The following is a 21,858-nucleotide window of genomic DNA, read 5'->3' on the forward strand; positions in this document are numbered from 1 at the left end:
TGATTCCTTCATACTCTGCCTGTTAATAACTGTTAGTATGTTGACAAGAAATATTAATGTCCCTTAGGTGTTTCGATACTAAGAATGTAGTTGTGACTTTTGCAGAACACTCCTCACTCTTGGGTAGGAGGAACAGCCAGCAGCATTGGAGCTAAAACATCCGGAAAACAAAAGCTAAGTCCTCAGAGGGTGAGACACACTGTCCATATACCCGCTGACTAAATTTTAAGTGTCCATATGAACCTTCTGCTGTCCTTTTTCCTTGGCCTTTCCTTGTTCTGTTCACCTTTATTTTTATATATATATATATAAAAAAAATAATATATATATATAATTACTCTATCTAGTTCATTCTCAGAACCTATAAACTTTTCCTGTACTAAGCAGTCACATTGCTGCCTCAAGACTGGTGCCATAATCTTGATACGGCAAATCTCTCATGGCATAACTAATCTGAGTAGAAGCATGGAACAAAATCAGTCTGTAACTGATGATTAGTCCAACTTCTGGCACAGATTCAGCTGACTACAGCATTCTGCAGGTAGGCTAGTCTTGATTTTGTCAGTTATCAGGAGACTATTCCTGCCATGCCCACCATCACTGCCGGTGGCAGTGAAGTGCTGGAGGGGTATGTGTCTGTTGGTCTGCTTTTAAACCTACCTTTTTGCCAGATGGGCTACGGCCTGACTTCCTCTACCATTTTCCAGGTAGATAGAAGGAAAATGGTAACCTCTTAATTAAGAACTGCACATTTACTGTGGTGCAGCTGTGGGGATAGAAAAACTCTGCCATGCAGTGCTCCCACCAGGGGACAGAAGCAGCAACCACTTGAACTGTGGCCCCACATACAAACGCACCGAACACATGCTTGTATCGGAAAAGCATCCATTCTTCAGAGCCTGCAGCTATTCCATACCACGTATTTGCTCCTCATTAGCTAGCTATCGCAGAGGAATTCCGGACAGAGAAGAGCACAAGGCAGAAGTAAAACTCACCGTAAGACGTCAGCTTTCTACCTTTTAAAAACAATTTCAATAAAAAGTTACCTAACTTAAATTTATTTGTAAAATGCTATTTATATATAGCAAGAGCACATCAATATGACAAAGTACCACTGTTTGGAACCAATAACAACACATTTTCTATGAAGAACTAAAAGCAGCACATTTCAGAGCAACAAAACTTCCATGTCTGTACAAAAGGAAAATTAGTAAGGCACTTCCTCTAGGGCGGTAACAATAAAAGCACCAGTATCCTTTGAGGCAATACAATAATAATGAAAATGTTAAACAGACTTACTATGCCAGACAAAGGCCTGGATGCTCCTAGGAGCAGCTTGTATTAACACTGGTCTAAGCCAGAACAAAACACAGCAGCATAGTACAAGACTTTGTATTTTACCTTTCTGCCAACATTATTAAGGAAAACTAAGAAAACCAGTTTAAGAGCAGGGCAACAGAAGAACCTCCTGCAGTCATTACTATGTCTTCAAGCCCTTTACTAAACCACTAACTCTTACTTTGAATGGGCATAGCCCTCGTGACTGGGCACGTATCCATGCTTGGCTGTGCCCCTTCCTGGAGCAGTCCGACACGTCTGCCCGCGGCAGCCAGCAGCCCACCGCAGACGTGGCCCTTGGACATCACCAGAAATACCTGGGAGCCTGGCTTTCTCCACGGTAAGCCCAACAGGCAGTGGCTGAAACAACTTAGTAACCACAGTGCTTAGGTGCTGTTGCAGTCATCTTTAGTGATACTTTCCCTAAGAATTCTTGTTGTCTGTATGATTTTAGAGTTCAGGAAGACTATACTTACTGGAACTGTTTTAAAAGGTAAAAATTTGACTTGGCAAAGAAGTAAAATACCCGTAACTCAAAAAGTTAGGAAGCCTAGAAAATGGACAAGTTCTTCACATTCCGATGCATCCTTTTGCCAGCCCTCTTTTTCTAACAACCATCTACTAATTTACATCTTCTCTACATGAGAAAATACAGATTTTTTTTCTTAATTTAGGACTTACTATATTAGCATACTAACTATATTTGAAGTCATATGTTAAAAATTCTTTGGATGTGCTGTGTGCTAGCAGTCTTTAAACTTTCAGTAAACATAAGTTTGTTCCAGCGAAACAAATATATTAATTTCTAATAGTGAATACGTCTCTATACTACAGTCCATAGGTCCAAGTTGCTATACCCACATACACACTGCAGTCTTGTCCTTGATAAAATAAGCTTTTGTTATTTTTTTAACCCTTCTCTCAGTTAAACAAAAAAACTTTCAAAAATAATTTAAAATTATGCTTACTGACTATTCTGGATTAACTACTCACTGCCACAACTGTAACTCCACAGGGTCTCTCAAACCTTTAGTTCTTCCACTGTAGCCCAAGGCATACGACCACTCCATCTCACATTTGAGTTGTGATGATAAAAAAAGGTTTGAGACATACTCAAGTTTTTATAGGGTTAATAATCTTAGGCAGAGGTGAAATCATTCTGTTGCTTGTTCTCTTTGAGATTGCAAAGAAAAGACAAAACTCTCATTGTTGATCCTTTGTCCTTCAGAGATGGCAGTGCCATTTTTAGTGTTTTGAGTAGTGGCTAACTGAAACATCATCTTTTCTTGTTTGGGTTTATACAACCAGTGGTTCCCAACACTGCGTTAACTTTTCTTCATTGACTGTGTTGACAACAACATGGTCACGATCATATTGCGCGCCCCCTGTAAAGAAAAAATTCAGAGTGTAGTTTATCTTTGAAATAAGAGACATGTACTCTAAGTTTCAGGGCAACTCTACTAAGTGTTGGTGTAGAGTGTCTCTTCTCAAGGCACTGAAAAGACAAAACACATTTTCATCATTGCTTACTTTTGGAGTTACTTTTGAAACAAGGAAGCCTGCCTGCTCCTCTCCATCCCTTCAGTAATTCAGTACCTTGGCTTTTTCAGCCTGGGTGGAAAGGAAGGAAACACTGCAATACAGGCAGGTGCAGCTCCTTTAAGACTGTCACTTCCCAAAAGTCACACTTCACTATTCAGTTTTCCCTCAACAGTTGGTCACTTCACTCTAAAGATGATGTTTACACAATGAAGTAAGTCCTGTTGTTAACACAACACGGGCGTGACCACACCAAGGACAAGGTCTGGTACTTGTTTACTCTCTTTTATCATAATCCTCTATTTTGAACAGCTGCATCAGAAGTCAGCGCACACAGATTATCACCCATGTTCAGCTGTTTCCCCTGGCAGCTGAACACACCTGAACGCAAAATATAACCCTTTCTTCAAGGGGCTTAATTTACTCACATGATGCAATGCCAAACATGGTCCCATAGAAAAGCACCGTATTCTGACTTAAGAAACTTGGAAACAAAGAAACATTCAACTAGAGCTGAAAGTCAGAACTGGCATTTTTGTCTCAGATCCAGTACATACCACAAAGGTGTGGGACAACATGCATCTCATGTATTATGACGCACCTGCAATAGCAGGTAGTATTCCCACTGGAAGCAGCCACCTGAGCCAACCACTTCCAGAGAGCACCAGGATACTCCTACAGACGCTGTCGTTCATTCTGCACCCCTATAGCCTCATCCTCCCTGAATGAGCAGAAGACATGCCTGGCAGCTGAAAGCTTGCCATGGGTGTAACAAATACAGGTTGTAGCAGATCTCGGAAAGAAACGTGCCAAGCATCTGAACCTCTGCATGGGCAGGCACATTTAAGAGCAACTCTCTTGTACTGAGGAAATGCTGTCTCAAGTACCTAGCTGTTCTCTGCTGCAGTAATTTGAGGGAGGCTTTCTGGTGCCACTGCCCTAAACTAGAAAGGTCTATGACAAAGTTAACACCCACATGATTTCTCTCCTTGCCATCACCAGGCAGTTACTAAAAAGAAGCAGATACACAGCAGAAATACTTGCCAAGTTCTTCAGAAAGAAGGCAAAAAGAAGGGAATACAAGATCAAATGCTCCCACAGGAAAAAACCCAACAGCTGATCAGCAGCAACAAAAATAACATCAGCTACATAGCTCAGTTATCACAGTGAGTGCAAGAAGTGTTTTGTAAGCAATGTCTGATAGAATGTAAACATATTATAATGGAAAAGGATGGGATTTTTTCCAGTGGAAGAAGAAACTATTTGATAGAATGGTGCTCTGGACAAGGCTTTGAGCTACACCAGTATATCCACAAGGTGGCACTGGTAACTGCACAGTTGAACAACTGCATTAATTTGCTGAAGAATTCATTAATGCTCAATCTGTGGTCAAGAATAGATCGGCAGAATTAGCAGAAACAGGTAATGTTCCTGCTAGGCTTTCTCAAGTAAAAGCTAAGTGGTCCTACTCTTTCATATTTACCATACAGATTTACTTTTTTTTAAACTACGAATGCATCTATACTTTATCACCCGACCTATCCATTGTAAAGTTCTTCAATTATAAGTGCGGAATACATAATTGCTTTTAACATGATTAACTGAAGACAAAGCAGTGTAACAGTATTTCTGCTCGTTTCATGCAACTGAGAACTGACTTCAGAAAAAGGTATGCAGAGTCATCATGACTAAAGACTCCCTTGAACTGGAGTCTTTTTGATAATTGTATAATGAATCATCACTAGCTTTTTATTGCAGTAAAGAGAATTTGTGACTATTTGTGCCAGTGTTTTATTATGGGCAGATATTGGATAACCCTTTTCTCACAGTTCTGACAGTCCTGTCCTCCTTACTTGTGAAGTGCTGACTGTTGACTCTGGTATTTTTCCTTTTTTAATTTTTTTTTTTAAATTGCTGTAATTAATGTCACAGCATTAATGCAGAATTAAAACAGCTAAAAAAATTAACAGCTATAGAAAATTATTACTCCTCCCGCCTGAAAATGCAGTGTTATATAAGAACATCCAATTATGCTAATTTTGCTAGTCATTCCATTTGTTGCTTTTTCAGACCTACTATGAAACTAAGAACAAAATTCAGAAACAGTATCTACATGAATCAAATTGCTGTGACAAAAACTGTAAAACATGCATCAGACTTTAGGCTGCTATGGCAGAAACGCATGTTCCAAATAAAGGTACAGCCATTAAAGAATGAAAAAACTTTTTGCTTCTGATCACATCAGTGTACAGGCCTGCCTCTGCTTTCCTAATATCCTTTGACTATTGCATCTACAATTACTATATAAGAAAATTTGCTCTATACAAATTAAAGTTAATGAGAAGCTAGGTCTTTCTTGCTTCAGCATTTAAAATAATTATATTCACATCACCCAGTGCCACGTAAAATTAACTGAGGATATCTACAGTGAGTGGACACTGGGAATACAAGATAAGCAAGTACTGTGAGTTACTACACTCCATGAAATTAAGTCCTAGGGCCTGTATAATTCAGAAGGTCAGACTAGCTAATCGGGTCTTTTTTGATTCTAGATTAAAGTAACTATAACACCATCCTTAATTTATAGGCACATTTAGTGCCTATCCCACTGTAAATAGCATGTAATTAAGACACAATGTAATGAGATAACACATTTGCTTACCTTTGATATCTAAAACCAGCTTGGGTTTCATCTTGCTATAAATCCTGCCATCAGGACTAATATGCCAATATTGTTTCTCTTCATTCCGTTCAAATGAAAGACCGAGTTTAGAGCCAGGAGTTATAAGATTTCCAACAATTGTCAAGCAGCAATCCTCTGCCATCTGTATCATCAGAAAGGCAACAAGCTATTATCAATTTTTTTTTACTTATAGTATCCACTGTTTTTTATCAGATATAAGAGAAGTCAGCAGGTGAGAACAGAATCTAGGAACTTCTTTCCCTAAAGGAACATATTTTTGCCCCAAGCTCAAGACTACTTACTTTTCTTTTGTTTCTGTTTCTGCTGACACCCTCCACTGCAGAAGAACATTAAACTAACCATGCTGTATCAGATCAAGAGGTACAATTAGCACCTGCTTCTAGCAGTGGCCAATAACAGATGCCATGGAAGATCACATTCACTCTGCTCTTGTATGCAGTACGTTCCTGGTCTACAGCGACTTCCAGCCCAGAGACTTTTCCATGCAGAGCTAATACCTTTAATACTTGGACAATTTCTGTCCCATACGTGAATTTGTTAGTTCCTGTGTGCTGAGATCAATGTAACCCTTTTACATGAACATGCTTCTGTATCATAACCCTTCTGTGGCAAGCAGCTCCAAATCTTAACTACTACTGTTATTAAAAAAAAATAAATTTGATAGGTGACTACTGGTTTTATTTGAAGCTCTCCTCACCCCCTTCCCCTCCCTTTTTTTAAGGGATGTCTTGTCCATGCTGTTTGCAGAGACTTCAATCATATCATCCCTCAAACTGCCCCCTTTGCAGGCTAAAAAGTCATAGCTATTTTGTCTCTTCCTTGCTTAGAAGCCCTCCATCTCTGCGCATCTTTTTTTTGCTCTTTATTTGATTCTAGTTTTGCATTAACCTTTTGAGATGAAGGACATAACTGGACAGTATCAAGTGTATGAATTTCACAGAGTATCACAACAATACTTTCTTCTTGGTTCTATATTCTTTTCCTACTAACTTGTATTACTTGACTTCAAAACTCTGCAAGTGTCTCTATGGTTAAAAGAAGTGGCAAAAAGCAAGCTTACTTGAAAAGAATATTAAGCTGTATTAGTAGTAAGTTACAGTAATTATGCTACATGAAGAGTGATTTTTAATAGATCACCATAAGCTGCCTTGTAACTTCTGAATGGACTTCAGTGGCAGATTACACACCCGTCTGCCATTGTTGATATGGCCCTAAGCTATTATATATATAGTTTTGAAAAAGTGGTACTTCTTACTGTCATAACCTAGAACTGAAGTAAGTTGATTTAGTTCTGCAGTTCTGAAATCCTCTTCTGTACCTAAAAACATTCTCTAGCAGGGCTTGGAAGACTCAAAGCTTACACATTAGGTCCACTAGGCCACTACTTCACCCATCTCCAAGACACTTATGAAGAGTGAGGGGACCTGAATTAATATCTGCTACTCATATCCGCTTCTCGCAAAATGAGCAGAATAACTTTAATATCCTGCTCACTGATTATCCCATCTATCTGAAACAGCTCTTCCTCGAAAACCTCAGGCAAACCTCAAGGTACCATGACTTAGTGAGGTGACCTAAGCTTACAGAAAGAAAGGTGCAAGTTCCTCCAATAACCTGTGTCTGCCTACATGCATGTACCTACTCACCCATGAGCTTAATTTTCTTCTTAAAATGTGGTGAAAACCAATTTTTTGTGCAAAATACATTTACTGCCATTCAACAAAAAGATGGCAGAGTTCTGTAAGGTTTCAGTCATTTAAGATCAATGTTGCCAGCTTGCACTCCGCACTAAGCTACCTGGCTGCTATACAGCATGGGCTGTGTATTTTCTGTGCACAGAAAAACTGATTTATGAGGATAAAAACCAAGAGCATTTATATAAAATAGTACCATACTGTCTCCATGTGAACACTTTCCATGAAATGCTTGAGAGGCACTGTCAAGACAGAAGTCTTTTGTATGCAATATTAAAGCTTTTAGCTTACTTTGCATCACTTTGCTGTCTGCATAAATCCCTTTTACTACTGCCTGTGTCCTGTAAACATGTCCAAACAATGCCTTAGCTTATTAACAGTAAGGTTCTTCCCTCCAGCATAGATGACATAGTTATAAACGGCTCCTTTGAAGTTATACAATCCTATAGAAAAAGTTCACGTGATTCTTTAATACTGTTAAACGGCTTGACTGCAAAGTAACTTAATTTTCCTTGGCCAGCATCCCTGCCTAGGACTGTTCATGCTTAGACATAATGAACTGTGCATACCTCTGCTCACCTCAATGACAATTCACGTATCATTAATTTTATGGACTGTGAGAAAAGTAGTACTTCATTTGGAAACTTGTACGGAGAAACAGAAAAGGGATGAATTTGAAAAATACAGAGGGGATAAAAAACAAAACAAACAAACAGATCAACAACAACAAAAGAGAAGAGTAGGAATTTAAGTTTGCCTGAATGCAGAAGAGGATATAACCTACATCACACTAACTGACCTACCACGAGGTATTCCTAGTTCAAAACATTATCAGGGTCTGCATTTTAAAAGGTCTCCCCTGCTTTGACGCTTTTGTGATATTTTCACTGTGGAGAAAGAGGGCATGAACGCAGAAGGAGCTCATGAAGAGGCAAGACTATGATCTTCTGGTGTTGACTATACTTATGAAGCTACTATTCTTTAGGAAAGAAGTAAATCTTAACTAAAAGCTCTCAAAATTTCAATTACATCAAAAAAGGTATCATACAACTAGTTTGTATCACCTGAAAAAGCCAGACTTTGATTAAAAAAACAAAACAAAAAAACCCCCTCAAAAAACCAACTCCCTACAAAAAATTACATTACAGCTGAAATAGAATAAGCCTATAAGATAAGTTAAGATGATACAGTAGGAATTGAATTCTGAAAACCCTACTAGTTGAGAGGAAAAGAGCAAAATCACATTGAACTTGAACCTCACCCGGCACTTTATGAATCCATCCTGATAAACCCAGATTTGATCATCTGAGTCTGTGTCTTCTGCAACCTGTATTCTCAGAAGATTCAGATTATCCAAGTTTCCATCAGCAGACATGAACTTTCCCGTTTCCTTGTTTCGAAGCCTGAAGTACACACGTTTCTGCAGAAAACAACAGAACTCTTTAACCACAGTCTCAGTGCAGAACACATCTTGCTCTAGTTAACTTCAGAGCAGTTATTGTTCAGTGCAAAACCCTGTGCCTCCCTCTTTCTTTCAGGAAGCTTAACTTTTCTACTTTAGAATTTAACTCCAAAGTTCATAAATATCTAGGACAAGCCAAGCTTTGAGAACTCGCCATTCTGCATGGAGAGTTTTAGGTTTTCCTATGCACTGAGATCAGCACACAGTGGAAAGCTATGCATTTTTAATTCAGAGCAGCACTAACTTCTCCCTGCTACCTTCCTGTATAGATGCTTTTAGCTTGCATCAAGGGTGCACTTGTGCAGTGCTGCTCATTTCACTGGCAGCAAGTATTACACTGCACATTTGTGCTGTGGCTTGTTAGACGTTAACACTTCTGTTTAGACAAGTTTCAGCCGCGGCAGTCAAAATGCATTATTCCTAACTGCTTAAGGCTATACAAAGACAACTCTATGACAGCAAGCAAATGCGTTTGGTTACAGGTACAGGTACATGAATTAGAAAAAGTTGTTTCCTCTACAAAAAATGGCTCAGTGTGAACTCAAATGTTAAAGCTCACAGGACTGCTGCTGCAGCACTGGAGCAAATCACATGGTCTTTATTTAGAGAACAAAATGAAAAGGACACTGCAAGAGTAAGTTTTGCATTAGATTTGCAAATTATTCTTCCAAGTAATAAGCAAGGAAGGACCTTCCCCCTACATCAACACAAAATCACTACTAATTGAAGTATCCAGTTTTGTTGACCGATTTTCTTGTTGTTCCACAAACAATGCAGACAGTAGAGACAGGATGCCAATAACCAGTTTGGGTGCTCATTATAAAACAACTTAAAATAATTCATATATAGTAGTTATAGCCGTTATTGGTTAAAGTAATTTAGCCAATCCTTATATGCTGTCTTCTATGCTGGTTTAAAGTATGCTTAATGAACAGTTCAAGCAGTGGAATTGCAAAGCCACACAGCATAATCAAACAGCTTTTATTACAAGCAAAACCATAGAATAATTTCTTTACACTATTGCCATTGCTGAAAGTTGTAACATGCATCAGGACTGTAACATTGCTTTCAACTGTGTAATATCCCCCCAACCCCATTACAAAATATAAATTAGTACTTGACAATCTCATCTCAGAGCCTACTCACCTGCAGTAAAGGCCTCAGAGAACCTATCTGACAATAGCCACTCGCTTTATACCAATCTGGAATTTCATTCGGTGACAGCAACATCTGACGCCCCCTGTAATTACTATGCTCATAAATTATCCATCTATGAGAAAAAAAGACAGAAAAAAAAAAAAAAAAAGACAGAATGCTTTTACTGCCAAATCCTGCTTCAGAATCAATAAACGAGTTTAATAAAAAACCTGTCCCACACAGTATTAGTGTTTAGCTTTGGAAAGCCAATTACCTTCTTTTAAACAAGTCTTCAAAACTAATAAAATCATGTCCTGATTTAGATCAACCACATTAAAATGAATACACTGGAGTTCACTTTTTAAAGTCCTGTTACCTAAAAATTACAATCTGAATGAAACAAAGCATTTTCTTGTCTTAAAGGGAGAACCCAACTTTTAAATATCATGTTTTCAGCGGGTACTGTGACTCCCCAGGGAGTATGTATGTATATGCTACATATGCCGTATATGCTAGATAGCTGCATGTGCAGAACCAGGAGTTCTGTGTCTCTCAGTCTGGACACGCCTGACCCACATAGGACAGAACTACCAGGGACGCAGATTGCAACAAGCTAATACTGGAACTGCAACAGGATGAAGTTCTCTAGGGTATTTTGATAAGAGGTTTTATTTCAGAACACCTCTGTTCTTCCCAAATACCGGAGGGCAGGGGTATAACAGAGAGAGAAAGAGTAAACATGCAGAACAAATTTTTTTGGCGTTCCCTAGCACGTAACCAACCAGGCTTACAATCACATTGAGAGCAACATGTCAGAACCTGACTTCTGCTCTCTACTACCGGTACAGGCAGTGAATTACAACTAGAGTTTGAAATAAGAGTACAATACAGTCCAATTTGTTGAGTTTTCTCATACTAAATTTACTGGGACTGTCCAATAGCCATAGGTTTTTCAGTACATGAACAGTCAATATGCACATTTTCCTGTTACCTCTGTTCCTCTGATTTGTCAACAGACACCTACATTCAGAAGAGGCACACTCACCTTAATTTTGGTGCTTTATCACAGCCTAATACACATCTATCCCCAGGTATGAAATTAATAGCATTCTAAATGGATGTCTCTCAGCAAAGGAAGATGAAAACCCCTTCAATAAGGGAGGCAGTAGGGGCAAGGACACTGAAACCTGTATTTTGACACAGTTCAGCAGCTGACACTGCTATTAGGAAATGAGAATTTTCATATCATACTCTATACATTTCCAATGATCAAACAGAAAAAACCATATATATTAATTGGACAGGAAACACACATAATTCACAACTCCATTACCTGGAATCACGGTAACCCTGTTCTTGGCAAAGTAGTAAGGTGATGTTTGACTTTATGTTATTTCATGTTATGGAAAGGGAGAATCAACTATATGGTGGTTGTGGTGAAAGATACTGAAATCTCAGGAGACTTAAGAATACAGAGCATGTACCTCTTCTTATGACCTTTATGTTTCAAACTTCAGCTCAGTGTGCTAAGGAAACCCTTTGACCAGCTTTTATCCGGGTGGGGAAAATGGTTTTCTGTACAGATCTGGTATTGGCTATCCACTTGAGGGCAGTCTTAAGTTATTCAACATCATCTCTCTAGTGCACACCTTGGACTTTTCCCTCTTCAAAAGAACATGTTTAAATGCAAAGCAACAGTAGCATCGATCTATAGTTAAAAAAAGTCACATTCTTCCAGTCAGGAAAAAACATACACTTGAGACAAGTATCTTGGAGGTAGAGGTTAACAGGAAAAACACAGAAAGAGAAATTTAACATATCTGCTGGAACACTGGAAGAAGACAGCACAGTAGCTCTCAAAATGCTTCCAGACAAGTTTTTAAACTTCATCACAGACTGTTTTTTTACATGACCTTCAAAAGTAAATTTAGAGAACACAACTGCTCAAAACAGCTAACGAATTTAACTGCTAGACTTACAACCAAGAGTTTGACCCGATTTCTGAAGTAAAAGAGATTATTACTAATACCAAAAGAGGCCAGATCATGATCTGACTGCACCACTGTGTCCGTAGCATGTAGGTAAAATGATGAACATGAAGACTTATTAAAACATTCTGAACTTATGACACAGATAACACACTGATTTATGATTGAGACCTAAATCAAGAGCACAGAAGTTAGTTTTAAGGGTGCTATGCAAGCTGGCTTTTATAATATGGCATGAGAGAAGACACCAGTTTCCCTGCCAGCTTTATTGAAATCAATTTCAAATTCTAGCACAGGGCACTGGTAAGTGGTAACACACTGAAACAGGATGTGAAAAGGTTCTATAAGAACAAAAGGTTCTATAAGAACAAACTCCACTAATGCACTGCACACGTTATGATATTCTAATTTTATACTCTTTGGTTTCTGTTGTCTGTAATTTTTCTATTGCAAATAAGTACATAATTCTAAAACATCAAAAAGTGATTTTAAACTCACATGCCGCCAAGGACTTGAACTGAAGCTATTCGAGGATTGTATCCCAGGAAATGGAGATTTAAGATTTCTGTGCTGAACTCTATTTTCTTTCCTTGGAAACCCACCTTCTCAAAAAGAGCTATGCATGGTTCAGACAGCTCCTGCAAAAGGAAGGTAAGCACTTTTATAGGATGTTAGAACTCCAGATGGTGACTGTGTACATCATTACCCCACGCAGCCTTTTTATTTAAGAGGTTTCTTCTTGATGTAATATCAAAGACCCTCAATAATGTTTTTGTTCTGCAACAGGTGACTTAAATTCAAAAAGCAAAAAAAAGCCCTTATACAAAACACACAAGGAATCCTGTATGCAACATAAAACTTAATCTTAAGGCACACACAAATCTCTCTGTGCTTGATTCTTACATAGTATCTTAGGTATGTTTTAAAATACATTTTAATTAATACCATCTCTTTCTTCCATTGCACTAAATCCCACTCATTGCAGGAATTTTCATCTTCACAGCTGAAGACACAGTAAGATAATAATGATTTCTACAGCTTCAAACGATGACAGCTTTGTCAGCACTGCTTATCACTTACTGCTCTCATTTTTAATTCTTATAGTAGTTTATGGCAACGCCTCTGACTAGAGAAAAGCTTCAAGATTCATACTTCTGAATTCTGAATAATTCTGAGGAGAAATTCATGACTCAAGCAAAAACTCTAACATCTGATGTGGGGAGATGATTCTTCTCCCTCTCTGCCAAAACACTTCTGGTGTCAAAAGGGATTCTGCCCACATGAAGCTCCCCGTAACACTGAATCAATTTTAAATGGCTTCTGGATAACGAACTTTGGACTTTTTTCCACGTGGCAAGGTATCTTTAGTGGACTAGAAATAACCTCTCATAATTAAGGCCTTCTCCTGGAAGCTCAGAGGTAAGGGTTTGAAATCCCTTGGGGTAAAGTCAATTAAGCCCGAGTGTCCTGATGTTACAGTTTACGCTCATAGACAGAAATGACCCTGCCACTCCCTTTCTCACAAGTCTTCCAGCAACGACTGCATAAAACCAATGCCATAGCTAAAGAGCTCCTTCCTGCTGGCATGTGTTCAGCACACTGAAAACACATCAACTGGATCGGGAACGCCCAGCATGACGCAGTCTCAACAGACTCCCACCTGGCCTCAGGCATGGAAACAGGCCCTCCAAGGCAGAGGTGGCTCCATACACGCATGGCAGCGGATATCTGTGCTTCCAAGTGACTTTGTTAGGCAAGACCTCATGTCTACCTCTTTCTAGACAGCGCTTAAATTCCTCTTTAATCTCCCTTTAGATGTTTAAGGGCCCGGATGATAACATTGTGTGTCACCATTATCTCTGCAACAGTCCAGATTATTGCACAGCAGCTGAGCTATGCTTCCTGATCATACCTATGCTACTAGGTTGTGGAAAACGTCAGGAGAGGCCTTTCAGCTTACTCCAAACTCAGAGTATGCTGACTCCCACCATGAAAGGCTAACACCAGTTAGACTGTCACATGACATCACGGGTAGAGCCCAACAGAACAGTCCCATCATCACAATGTCCTGGTGTCTCTGACCCCTCTGCTACAGACCTGCACCCGCACTCTGAGACATGCAACTGGTCAGGCAGCTGCCCTTGAACCATATGCAATGCTTCAGAAATAATCTACTTACGAAGAAAACACACAGATAGAAAAGGAAATCCTTCAATCTTGTGCCACACCTTCCACTCCAGGCATTTTTTTTACATTCCGCAGCAACACTGTTATATAAAACGTTCCCCATAGAGGGAAGCGTAAGGTCAGCTCACAAGTTTCAGTATTTCACAGGTACTGCACTGTACGAAACTGGTGCTCCTGTATATCTACATTTAGGTATTTCACAGAGTCACTCATTAAAAAGAAGTATTTTCAACAGGACTGTTCAAGCATAAACCATATTCACACGTGTTTTTATAGTATGTTCAGGAAAAAAGAACATGTAGCAAATTCAAGAAGGAAAAATGCTACTTTCTATCTGCAGCACAACCATGTGGACCATGCAAAGCAAGCAGAATCAAGCAAAGATACAGTGATATTAAAAAAAACCAACAAACTGAACCCTTAGGCTTATGAACAAAAGCCCTTTTAACTTTCACTTCTGTTTATCAAACATCCCTTTCATTTCCTTTTTTTATGGTCCCTTAGAAATGGATCCCTGCAAAGGAGAGTTAAACTAGGTAAGTATAGTAACGTGACATACTAAAACAGCAAAGGTGCTTCTTGTATAGAAATGCCACAGAAAAATCACAAGTCAAGTTTGGGAATGGGCAGATGGTGGCGAGGAATTAAGATTGGCACTGCCAAAAAAAACAGTACCAAAAGAAATCTGACAGGTGAAGTCAGTATCTAGAATAATAAAGTTCAATCTTTTGTAACATTATGAAAAATTAACAGTATAATATGATAGTTTCTACCTAACTTCTTATTCTCTGTATTCTGGTTTGCTAATAAACTGCTGAGCAAAGCAACCCTTTTTCCTCTTCTCCAGAGGCAGCAAGCCTCTGAAGAAGGAAGCAGCAGCACGTGACTTGGAGACAGATGCAGCTCCATGCTAACATCTAAACTGTGATAAATTGCAGGGCTAGAACAAGTTTCAGAAGTTGTAAGAACTTAAAGAGGCACAGAACTGGCATTTGGTTGTTTTAACACAACAGTCCCTGTCACAAATCATAAGTATTCTAAAAGTAAGCTGATCCTTCCAGTTTGAAAAAAAGAAAACATCTTAAACCCAAGTACTCAATACCAATATGTACAAAAAAGCCTATTTTAATTCATAGTGATGCCCCACCAAGCTTGGCTAGAAACACTTCCATTGTTTTTAATAGGATCTCTACTGGACAGCAAAAGAATCCAGAGGGCAGACATACTTGCTTCAGACCTTTGCTTACACTGTACATCAAAATGCTCCAGATGCATGAAAGATGATGACACATTTTCTCCTTCGTCAACTGCTACATCACTGACAGGTTACCAAAATTATAGAGGAGTGCAATAAAGTTGCCAAATTCAAAAACAGAGATCCAATAGTGTACTCAAAATGAGTACCACCTCTTCACATTGCTGTAAGTTCCCGGATTCTTGACCACATTTTTCTAGTAATTACTTTGATCTTAAAAGATATTTGCAGATTCCGTAAGTGATCCATCATAATGATTGGTTATAGGCTTGAGCAAACTTGTTCCTTGCCACAGATGAGTTACAAAATATGTAAATGTTGTTTCATTTGTATCCACCACACATAACAACAACACAAGCTGATTTTGCCAAATGGCATTGGGTGTTGCTTTACTTCATCCAGAAGGGTGCATTATTTTGTGATTAACTCAAACTGCATTTCCCTGATGATAGCAACAGTGTTTTATAATTACATGTATTTCATGCAAAGTTGCTTAGTTAACTCTGCTTTTTAATATGCATAAAAAGCCCAAGGTCCACAGTACAGGTATTTCTTCACACTGTCCTACTGACATTTCTTAACCCAGTCTAAGTGGTCTCTCCTACTGGGAAATGAAGAGTTTATCTGACACGTTTGACACTTTTTACGGAAGTCCTTTTATAAGCTGTTACGAACAGTGATCCCAGGCAGCTGCTTCTGTGATATCCCCTCCTTCACAGCAACAGCACAGAGGTCAAAAAACCCAAACTGCAGCTAGGCCATTTAACTGCTACCACACAGGGGAAAAAAAACAAACAACAAACAAACCAAAATCAAAAACCCTCCTCTGTTGTCTGTGCATCCCCAGCATTTTTACTGTTGCAAAAAAATGGGAAAGTCAGAGTCATCAGCATACTTTACAATATTTCTAATAGCTTTACTTACAATATTTATAATCTGTAAAGATTTAAGAACTGCTTGGGGTGAACAACCCATTGCCGTCAGATCAGGATAGATTCCTTCTTCTAACACATACTGGTTCCCGCAGAAGTCTTCTTGATCATACACTATGCAGCTGCAGGAAGAAAAAGAAATAGCCTAGAATTCCGTGCAAGTAAAATGATGCTAGTGTTTCTCAGTCTTTAGCAAGAGGCACTGAGAGAAACATTAGTTACAATGTTTTGTCCTGACACGATAAAGATTGATGGGTAAACTGCATAGTATTGTTCTCCTTAAGTCCCCGAAACCACTTCAGTTGTTAGAAAACTGGTTACTTTTTTAGAACTTCTACCATTTCAGTGATTTTGCAACATTCAATCAATATAACTTACCTGCCATCTAAAATTTTTGAAGACTTCACAGCAAATGAATCAATACATCTTGTGTTTTTTTCAAGTATTTGGCAGTTACCCTTGAATTCAGGCTCTGAAAATAACTGGACCTTTAAAAAGTTATAAACATATTTTAAAACAATTCATTCTTCAACCTTCAGTAACATGTCTCTACCACTACTTCTATAATTAAGATTAAAATATACTTAAAACACCCAGAGTTCCTCGGTTATATATCTTTTTTGTTATGTATTCAGTGCTGCAATCCTTATTCAAGAAAGCAAGGTAACAATACCAAAATTTCTGGCTGTAAATCACTCGGTAACGTACAAAACAACGGAGACAAAAATGAACAGAGACAGCTCCTTGGACTATATATGGCAGAAGATTTTTGAATTCCCACAGAATGGCGAGAACAGGCACATCTTTAGTGAAGGACTATAAATGGTTTTGGTTTAGATTAATCCATTTAATCTCCAAAATACATACTCTTCCCACTAAATGAAAATTGTCTGACTCCCAGAACATAATGGGACATAATCCTGGCCAAGTACTCAGCATGCCAACAGGCATTGGTATGTATTCCCAGGCTAGATGGGCTTTATGTGCCTGTTACAGCCACAGATGGAGTCACATCAGTTCTTTCTCTGCTGGGAGGATAAGAGAGGATACATCACCCAGAGTCTTTTGTCCTTGTTAAGAAGAAAAAAATTTCTAAGCAGCAAACCTGCTCATTTGGTTAGAGGGTAATTAACCCTGATCACACAGAAGTCATCCACATTATCACACGCCTACCAGCTTTATTCACTCTTAACAGAGACACGAGTGTGGGCACGTACAGCATTCTCCGAAGAGGAACGCGCTGACGGGGGATGCACTCTGTTGACTACAAGCCATTACTTCTTTGTTTCCTTTGGATAAGGTCTTAATAGGCCCATAGTATATAGATGCAAATAATTTTTCATGCACGCAGCTGAAAATAAGCAGCCTTGAGATTTTTATTTCCCATAGTTTATATATTATACCTACACAGGCGATGCCAGCGAGGCATGCTACTAACCAAGAATAGAAAATGAAACATCTAAGACTTTTCTCCCTAGTTTTTAGTTCCATAACATACTCACCATTTTGACTGAAATGAAAATAAAACTTTGTACAGGGATAAACATGAAAAGGTTTACAATTAGGAAAGGATGAAAAAAGCCACCCATTAGCCTCACTGTTAAAACTACATATTTGTACTTGCACACAGGAGACAGTCCAACGTAAAAATATTAGCTCACTGCATGGACAAGTTCTCCCTGTCATTTCCTTCTCTTAGTTATTTACAAAGATGGCATTAACTTTTAAGCACAACCCAGCATTATTTGTGAGTGAATAAGATTCCCTTAACTACAAAGGCCACTAGCAGAACTGTTAAGCAAAGATCTGGGTTCAAAAGAAATTACATCACAACTGTATCATAAACGATATCTATTGTAGAGCCCCTGCCTCAGCAACAGAATCCAGGTACCTGCACCTCTGCGTAGAGGGCTGTGGCCTTCAGCTCCTCAGAACTATCACCAATACCCCAAAACAGCTCATCTGCTGAACCAAAACATTGCCTGTGCCCTGAGAAAGCTCTGAGGGCAGCTGTGTATTAAAGCCCACTCTCCTTGGGCCTTAATGTGCTTTACTTAAGAGGTTTGGAAATCAGCCTCCCTTCACCTCAGTTCTCATTCTTTTGTCTGACTACATCTGACATGATATGCAAGTACCTGGTGTTACACTAGGCAAAAAGCTGTTAATCTTTCTTCATACATGTTACAGACATAACACAGTATTTCACTTAGACAAGTATCTTACCTTGACTTTACCCCTTTCACTTCCAACAATATCCTGCAAAAGTTTGGAGGGGAGGAAAAAAAAAAGGAAAAAATATTTTAAACAGTAATAAAGTAGCAAACATACAAAAGTTTACTATTAATTATTGTTTAAAGTATGTAAATAAACTGAATTTGATAGAAAAAGTATAGCTCCAAGTTACTCCAGAGAAGCTTTCAGAACAAGTATAAAATGAACTTCTTACCATAATGATGGGCTGAACTGAAGATATTTTGCAATTCTTCCCCCCCCATGCCTCAATGCTGGGATATAGCCCTTTAGCCAGTATATACTGCTCGCCCGTAAACTCAGGATTCTCATAAGCCACCCACCTAAGAGAGACAGAAGAAAAGGGCAATGGGTAGAAGTCACACTACTTTTCCAAAACACAGATGTGTATTTCATTACCGTCTTAATGTAAGAACATAGAAAAAAAATTCTCCCCTCAAGTGCCAAACTACAAGGCTATTAAAACCCTGAAAAAACTATAGTGTATCTGATACTCCAAAGGCCATGCAAATTTCACTTCCTTTCACCCTGCTATGTTGATACGAATCATAGTGAATTAGCTAAAGCAGACCACAAGTTAAAGTACATCATCTGCTAGATACCCTAAAAGCTGACTCCAGTAAGAGTATTTCGGGATGTTTCACAATTCTATTATTTTATCTAGGTAAGTTCTTTTCAAGAAAAACAGACAGATGTCAGAATGCAATTTTTTTGGATAAAACTAACTTTCAGAGTCATCTGGGCAGTGAAGATAGTAATACTGATTTTTAATGTTGCCTGTACCTACAGTTCAGTTGTGTTCAAGCAAACCCCAACAGAAAGCTGAGCTGCAACAACAGGCATATATGCTCATGAGAGCAGGCTGTTCTCTGCTAGGAATCACAGACATCAGCAGGAAGAACATCCTTGAAAGCTAAGTATTGAAACCATCAAAGATTTGACCAGATTTATGTATTTAAATTCAAAGCCATTACTATAACTACTTAGTCAGATATCATGCTTGACACAGGTCACAAACTCAGATTTCTGCATCAAGGCCAAAATTTCTGTCTCAGTCAGAATATGCCTTTTTTGAAAGACCCTGAACTTTTGAGATGCACAGAAAAGCAACCAAATCACTACATACCTCTCCAACATTCAATCACCCCTGCAGCACTTTATTTCTAGTCTGAAGTATCCATTGTCAGCTAGTCTTGCTAAGCATAGTCTAATAAACCATCTATTATGGCATTCTCCTAACCCTTGCTCTGCGCTGAAAGCCCAGATAATGCATTCCCACACAGGCACTACCTTTGGTTTTGTGAGAACCTACATAACTTCTGTTGCCTTTCACTGCTAGATTTCCCAAATTTTCCCATCATTATATTTTGGCTCTTTTTTAAACTCCTTTTTTCTTTTTTTTTGTTCGTTTGTTCGGGTTTTTTTTGAGTGGCAGTATTAGAACCGGCCACAGTAACAGCTGAGTTTCATTGGTTACATTTACATAAGGATCAGGACATCTTGCTGGTCCCTGGTTCTACAAGATAATCTTCTACTCGCCAACAACCAGCTTTTAATTTTAGCCAATGCGTTGCATAAGGAGTGTATGCTAGGTTATGCCAGAACCCACTTTCAGTGCAGTCTTCTTAATGTAGTTAAGAATGTCAACACAAACAAAAAATTTCACATCATAAAGCAGTAAAATGATATGGAATTTAAAATGTGCAGTGGAGGCTAACTTTCACCATGTAAATTCACCATAAAATGATCTCTGTGTCAAGCAACTGGATTCTGTTAAACTTATTCCAAAACCAAATACCAGAATCTCTGCAGATACAACAAGTGGGATTACTTCAAACTGCAATAAAGCTGCATCAACATGTATGTGCTGAGAGGATGAACTTTTTATTATTTGTCCATGGCAAACACCCATGCAGTGATTTGCATTTATCACTGTTCACATCTCTTGGTTTGCCTCAGATATAATCAATTATTCTAACCTGTTATGCACTAATTACTTAAGGCATATTTCAAGGCACATTTCAAAATCACCTCATAGTAATTCATCAAAGAGACATTGGTATGTACAATAAATTGAGCAGACAGTTCAAATGTCTCAGGTGTGTCTATACCTGTATGCCACATATACCAGAAGCTGTGAAAATGAGGTTTTCTTAACCAATTTCTTCAGCAGACACTCACTAGATTTTTCAGTGCACAAATGCTAGGGTACAACTACTGTGCATGACAGTTTAACTTCATTGACATCTATGCAAACAAGCATTTCTGATATTAAGTGAATGATAAAACATGGCAGATGCCTCCTAAGAATCTCTCAATAGCAGTTATTTCATTTCTCCCATCTAATAAGAAGCCGAATACAGAAGTAATCGACTCACTTGCATATGTTTATGCTGAAATCATTGGGATTTCAGTAAGTAAGTACCACTCTCCCATGCAAGTTAGCCCATGCAGTTAAGAGAGCTTCTAGAGTCAGGGCTTGCTGTGAAATACTTGCGCTTTTCCACTTCATTCAGAAGCCCCTACAAGCTGCTGAGAGTAGTAACATCATCAAGGACAGGCAGCTGAATTCAGTACCAGCTAAACCTGTCAGACCTCAAAAGACTATCCTTAGGAAGGAGCACTGCCTTAATCCAGCTTCTGACGTAACAGAAAGGCCTGGAGAGCAAGACATCGCCTCCATATCTGAGAAGGAGAGTCAGTAACCAGGCACCACAAAAAAACTGACGTACTGCTCTGCCACATGGCAGCAACCACCCTGCCCTACATGGAGCCAGTTCTCTTAACAGTTTTTGTAGAACCCAGCTCTACAAATTGCCTGAGCAACAGCCTCACCCAGGTTGCTGGTAGGGTGGTGCTGGAGACCTTTACTCCTCTGCACCATCCAAGCCCCTGGAACCAAAGATGCTGAGAAAAGTGTCATTTATGTATTGTTAATATTATTACACACACAGTATCTTTCCCCAGAGTCTTCTATATATGATGTCTAGGAAGCACAGCTCCAAACAGTGTCCGAAAGAACAGTCAAGAATCCAAATGCAGATAACTTGCCAAAAATTATCTTTGCCCATGGTTAGCCCGTGACTCATCTTACCTAACTTTATCTTTCATAACATTGGCCATTTCTCTTCACATTTGCTATTTCTAACATTAGCTGAGAGGGGTAATCCCCATTTTTGCATTGATCAGACTCATTTTAGGATAGGACAGATTACCTACATCCTAGAAGGACCTTCTCTCTCAACTAAAAGAAATGACAACACCTTCATTAAACTAAATGCCATAGCTGTAAACAGAAAGTTTTCAGGGACAGCAGCACTCCTTCAGGTCTGAAATAGAATCCATAATCTTTAAAGTTTAAAGACTACATGG

At 38.8% G+C, this 21,858-nt stretch overlaps 1 protein-coding gene across 1 annotated transcript in view; it reads right to left on the reverse strand.

The window, feature by feature from the left end:
- Positions 1-172: 172 nt before the first annotated feature.
- The window catches only part of CRYBG1 (crystallin beta-gamma domain containing 1), a 45,819-nt gene continuing 24,133 nt past the window's right edge, over positions 173-21,858 (reverse strand). Inside the window, exons 14-22 of the mRNA XM_055713643.1 lie at positions 18,683-18,809; positions 18,460-18,492; positions 16,615-16,724; positions 16,229-16,358; positions 12,361-12,500; positions 9,884-10,007; positions 8,537-8,695; positions 5,540-5,702; positions 173-2,723 (exon numbers count right to left, since the gene is read on the reverse strand). Coding sequence (XP_055569618.1) covers positions 2,635-2,723; positions 5,540-5,702; positions 8,537-8,695; positions 9,884-10,007; positions 12,361-12,500; positions 16,229-16,358; positions 16,615-16,724; positions 18,460-18,492; positions 18,683-18,809 — 1,075 coding nt within the window. The 3' untranslated portion in view covers positions 173-2,634. The remainder of the gene's footprint in view (positions 2,724-5,539; positions 5,703-8,536; positions 8,696-9,883; positions 10,008-12,360; positions 12,501-16,228; positions 16,359-16,614; positions 16,725-18,459; positions 18,493-18,682; positions 18,810-21,858) is intronic.

Source organism: Falco cherrug, chromosome 6, assembly GCF_023634085.1.
Source record: "Falco cherrug isolate bFalChe1 chromosome 6, bFalChe1.pri, whole genome shotgun sequence".
Classification (NCBI taxonomy): domain Eukaryota; kingdom Metazoa; phylum Chordata; class Aves; order Falconiformes; family Falconidae; genus Falco; species Falco cherrug.